Source organism: Oryzias latipes, chromosome 10 (assembly GCF_002234675.1).
Source record: "Oryzias latipes chromosome 10, ASM223467v1".
Lineage (NCBI taxonomy): Eukaryota > Metazoa > Chordata > Actinopteri > Beloniformes > Adrianichthyidae > Oryzias > Oryzias latipes.
Genome location: NC_019868.2, coordinates 15827824 through 15833527, shown reverse-complemented (window position 1 = coordinate 15833527; position 5704 = coordinate 15827824). Strand labels below are relative to the sequence as shown.

Here is a 5704-nt window from a genome sequence, read left to right as displayed (position 1 = left end):
CTCAGTTTCCAGAGTGTTCAGATTTGGAGTTGCTGTGAATTGTGAAGATATTTTCTGTTTAGAGTTCTGCAACTTCTGTTACCTGAAACAGTCACAAAGGAGGTTTGACGTGGAAATTTTCTTTTTACAGTATTGGTAAATGTAAATGTAGAATTACATTTACACGTACAGATTAAAGTAAGGAATTCTACATCATGTTGTTTATATTCGATAGTGAAACAAGAAAAAGAATTATGGCACACCAAAATCATGAGGATGTCATGTTTGACTTTCTTTCATTTTTAATTCAAGTAAATCAACTGCAGCAAGAGGGTCTTATTTTACACAGGGTGAATTCTATTTTGAAAGGAACTGCTACTTTCAAAAGTTAAATAAGTTAAAATTGTCATGTATAGAAAAAGATAACACTGTTTTAATTCAATTATTGTAAAAATTTACAAGCTGCATTTTATAAATGAGAGGACACCAAAACATAAAAGCGTATTTTTTAAAACACAAAGGGACTTTTGCCACTCACACTGGGACTTGGTGAGTAAGTAACTGGAACAGATGTCTCCATTAGCCGTAAAGGTTGCAGACCCTGAGTTAGACCAACACACCCTCCCACATCAACACAGATTCTAAAATGATTCTACTGAATAAAAACAACCAGAACAGGAGTTATTGACTAAAAAAAAGGAGAGGTAAACGACACTAAACTATTTTATCTGGAATAAATAATCCTGTATTAATATTGTACGAATACTGTAATATTGATAATCATTAATAATTTATCTTCCTTGTAATTCTAGTGTCTCACCATAGATGGTGCACTAAATATACATTGACCTTAGTGTAGGTGCAAAAAGTTATTCTGCATTGCTGTGTGTTTTTTGAGTTGGAAAGGCATTTTTCCTAATTAATCCAACACGTTAGCAGTTTTCCCTGACGGACATGAACCCATTGGTGTAATTGGCACTAATATGACAACAAAAGTCACAGTTTTGAAATAAAAAAATCTAAAATGTTCAATTTTAAAATATATATATTAATTTTCAATCAATATTAAAGCGTGTTTTCATTTGTCCACCCTATGCTTAAACCGTTACTATCTCTATAATAGGTTAAAAAATCTACAATTCTTAAGACCCAAACTCTTGCATGCCACACATTTTCAATCATGGCTGAAAGTGACAAAATCAGTGCAAAAACATGCACAAGAAAAGCCATAAGGGATTTATTTTTAGATATCAGTAGAAGACTAAATAATATTCTTGTGATTTCCAAGCTGTAGTAAAGTAAAATGTAGCATTGTGGTGTAGGGAACCATAAATGTGGATAGCAGTGGTAAAGCCCACACTTCCAAAGCATGACAGCGTAATAAAGAATTAAAGTGCATTCTGGGTAAAATAGCAGGTCAGACATTACAGTTTCATGACTCAGGACAAAGTGGGGTGCACCTCAAAAGAATTGAAGTCCCATGAAGGCTTTATCCATTATGTGAACATCTTTATTTGTTAACTTTTTCTTAAACTAACTGAATGTGGCAGTTCCTGAAACGCCAGATTTACAATCCATTTTCAGTGAGTTTGAGCGTTGCTTGTGCTTAGTTATTTTTTTAAGAAGTTATGCCACATCAGCAAGTCATAATAGAAATACAAAGTTTGAAGAGCTGAAAATGTGTTTTGTTTTCCATCAAATTCAGTACACTGCAGAAATCAAAATGAAAACTGAATAAAGCCAAGAGGTTAATTTACATGGCAGCTTAAGCTTTTTGTGTCACCAAACATTATCTTCTGTCCCCATCTTTTTTCAGCGCCATTCATCCTAAGTATCCGAGCATGCCTTTCCTCTTTGGGCTATAACCGGAGCTCCTGTGCGACAAATCTACTCGAGCTTGAAATTTGAGCCCATTATGTCAACAGATGTTCCAGAGCAGCCGGAGAGCAGGCAACCTTAAAGAGCCAATGAGGAGTAATGAATATAAACGGAAAACAAATGTTCAAGAGCACATTTTTATGGGTTTTAGAAGTGTCAAAGAGGTTTTAAATGAAACGTTTTACTCACTTGACAGACTTGAAGAACAAACTCAATGAGCACTTGTCTCAACTCAAAAGACCTCTCTGAAAATAACTTTTTATTCAAAACATTTAATTCCAACACATAATTAGTCAATCACTTTAAAAATTATATATATTTTTTTGAATTTTACAGATATATATATATATATATTTAAAAACCAGTGAATTAGTGACACGGATTGGATCAGCCTCTTTGGAATCTCATTTAGGATGGATTCTGAAAAAAAAAGCTTGAAGGGGAATAGCAGGCGGAAGTTAATAATGAGGCCAACTGATCATGCTAAAAAAAAAATAAAGTATAAAAGTGATGAAATGGGAAAACCTTAACTGGGTATGATGAACATATGGGTACAATCTTTAAAACACCACAGAACATAGAAAAGTTTGTCCAAAAACAAGTTTTTGAAAGACTTTTAACCCCCACCCCCCACTTTTTTCAGTTTTCGGAGCAAACCATGGCGTTGCGTTTGGACCCTGGCACACGTTTTGTTTTCTATAAAGGCTCAGGTGTGTCTCCGTCGTAATACTTCTTGAATAGTAACAATGGCAGCTGATACACTGACTGTTGGCCCCTCCTCATCTGTAGTGCAACTGCTGTCTTGGTGACAGTTCCCCCTCCAGCTCTTCCGTACCTCTGTATGGGTTTTCCCTTTGGGAGCGTTGCTCCTCCCCTCATAGGAGCTTGAGGAGCAGCTCGTAGGTGGCATTAATGATGCCCCAGGAAAGAAGGGAGCGATGATAGTTGAGGTGGGCCCCTCTGAACAGCATCGCCAGGCTGCCACCCCTCTCTCTCCACACTGTTAACAGCACCTTGCTGCATGGCTGGAAGGCCCCGCCGACCTGGGACTGGGCCCGGGCTTTCACCACGTTTAATGGGTAAAACATAATGCCAAGGGCCGCCCCCAGCAGCCCTCCACACACAAAATCATTGATCACGTGAGTGGCCCTGTTGGTGGCCTCTGGCAGCAGCTCCTTTATGGGCCCGCGGAGCCCGAAGAAGAAGATGTTGCTCGGGCCGTTGCGGAGAAGTATAGGCACGAGGCCGCGGTAGCACTCTCTGACACCATACTCGGTCAGAAGAGTTCGAAAGGTGTGGGCTGTGTTGTTAAAGCGGTTGTGGTGCCGATGGTCTTGCAGGAGGGTCTGTACACGCTCAAACGGCGTGAGGATGGCTTCCGCTGTTCCCGCCAGGGCTGCGGCAAAGCTTCTCGTGACAATCTCGGGAACACCACTGTCCCCGACCTGCACAAGCAGCAGTCGGGAGAAGTCCTCGTAAAGCCCAAACATGATGGCCACTGTGGTGCTCTTTTGAAGCAGAGGGGGGAGCAAACCCCGGTACAGATTCCTCAGCCCATCCCTTTGGAGCTGTCGCACCGCCTCAGTGGCTAACACGCCGTGCAGCTGCTGGCGGAACAGAACCTTCTGGATGGGAAAGGTCACAACAATATTGGTGAACGCTGCAAGGGAGCCACAAGCGTAATGCCTTCCTTGAGGGCCCAACGTGCCGCTCAGAGCCCCAGCGGGCAGCAGTGACTGGCCTCCTTTTGTCAGAGCAGACTGGGGTTGCGGTGTCTGGGCTGACTCGGAGTCCATGGTGGCGACAGCCATAGAAGGCTCAGTGCACGGCTGCCTGGTCCTCCATCATCCCATCAGTTCTGCACACCACTGTTAAAGGCAATCAAAAACAATCACATGTACAGATTTGTCAAAAAGAGCGCATCAAGTCCTTTTTTATAAAGATAACACAATACACCATATAGTATAAAAAAAATAAGTCTACCGTAGAGTAACTATCACAATATCCCACCTTGGATATGTAAAAATAGGGCGTCTCAACTACCTGCTGATAACAGTTGTTACCATAAGTGACAAACTCAGCCAAGTCATGGTGAAAGGCCTTAAAAAAAAATTGAGATTTGTCTAAGACATGCATGTGCATGTTATTTTTGAGGTTATCACAAGATCTCTGCTCTTAAGAGAAACAGGCCATTAACATGGAAACATGACCTGATGAACGCCACTCCTTAACCAATTGTCGGGCTTTAAAATACCGTTGACGAAAATCACGCAGTAAAACAAAAATATCACAAAAAAGCAACTTTTCCTAAAGGAGCTTGTTTTTTTTAAATTAAATTTTATTTAATTAGGGGCCATAAAAACACCACTGGGGAAGCATTCAGCAGCAAAATTGTCACTTTTATTGTCAGAAAGATGATATTTTTTGATAGAAATGTCAGCTTTAAATGCTTATGTAAAAAAAAAATGTATATAGAATGCTTCATTTTTGTTCCGGTCATAGTCTGGCAAAGTAAATGATTAGGGAAGAATCTGACCTTTGATTAGAAGTCAAATCACTAGACCTGACAGTACATCTGCTTCCAGAAGTGAAGACTAATTGGCGCTCCTCTCCATTCCTTTTCAAAGTTTGGTTTCCGTACATAACTAAAACATATAGCGCTCTTCCGGTTTAATTCTGCAGTTTTTGTATACTAAAATGTGATGTTCACATTCTAAATGCTATATGAAATCCACTACAATTTTGCTTTTTGGGTTATTTTTAAAGAAATGCATTTAGAGAACAGACACTTGCATAGAATATATAATCTAAATTCATCAAATCTGTGGAATGATTTTCCTTTTATTAAGGGGAAAATGCATTTTAGTTAGTATGCAATTTAGCTTTGTTTTCATGAAAGTTAAAGAACAGATCTTTATTTAACCAGAATCTTTTGAAACGATTTATTATTTAAAGATGAAAACCCAGACAATTTTTGGGTCCGTGTATTGTATGGATCATTTCAAATCTGATCTGATTACAATAGCCTAACTAACCCTAACCCTAAAATTGTTGTTTATTACCACAAAATTAGTCCGCAATAATCCATATTTTAACCAGTAGAACAGTAAAATAAAAGTTAAGCTGCTGTCAAACTTCACATTAATTTAGCTAATTATTAACATTAGAGGTTTAGTAGTTAAGCTTAACAGCAACAGATCAAATGCCAAAACACGACTTAGCAACCATTGCTAATTCGTTTTTTCTGTAAGCCACTGTTTACGCCATTGCGTTACTAATTGTTTACAATAAGACAGAGTTGCACCACATGCATGATAAGCCTGCAAAACACAGCTTTTTGCATGCTAAGTTTAGTTAGCATATTCGTAGTCATGACATGACGGATAGGCGTTGACTGGTTTATAAGGAACTGACTGTCTGTAGCGAAGCAAAACAGCTCCCCCATCTTAGCAAGTAGTAGAAGTTGTTTGAGTTCGTGTTTACCTGCTTTAGTACACCGGCTGGTTACCGTGTTTTCAGCGGAAAGGTTGAGCGCAGTGTTTTGCAGGGTATTCGAGACACTAGTGTAGGTCGTGTCCGTTTGGAAACCCTGGAAGAAGCAGGTGAAAGCAATGCACCATCTGCGCCTGCGCGCTCGACCTGATCCACCGATCTCAAAGCAAGTGGATGGACTCGAGAAATGTTTAAATACAGATCTACATATTCTGTCCACTGTATTATTGTATGTAAATAACTAAGAAACAAAGGTTGTTGAAGCTTTTCAAATGTGCACACATTAATGTATATTTTGCCTTTGCTTTGGCACGAATGACAAGCACTGCTGTCAAGAAAGTTGTCCGTAAAGTAG

The 5704-nt window shown here is 39.4% G+C and overlaps 1 protein-coding gene across 1 annotated transcript; it reads right to left on the bottom strand.

The window, feature by feature from the left end:
• Nucleotides 1–2084: 2084 nt before the first annotated feature.
• On the bottom strand, nt 2085–5512 carry slc25a51 (solute carrier family 25 member 51). Its single transcript, XM_004073296.4, has 2 exons — nt 5341–5512; nt 2085–3725 (listed from the first exon to the last, which is right to left on the bottom strand). Exon 2 carries the CDS (start codon nt 3666–3668, stop codon nt 2733–2735), a length of 936 nt encoding a protein of 311 aa, XP_004073344.1. The 5' UTR covers nt 3669–3725; nt 5341–5512; the 3' UTR covers nt 2085–2732.
• Between the last annotated feature and the right edge of the window lie 192 nt (nt 5513–5704).

Bases quoted from the DNA above. Each gene is read 5' to 3' on its own strand.
- slc25a51 (XM_004073296.4), bottom strand. From the start codon at position 3,668: ATGGCTGTCGCCACCATGGACTCCGAGTCAGCCCAGACACCGCAACCC.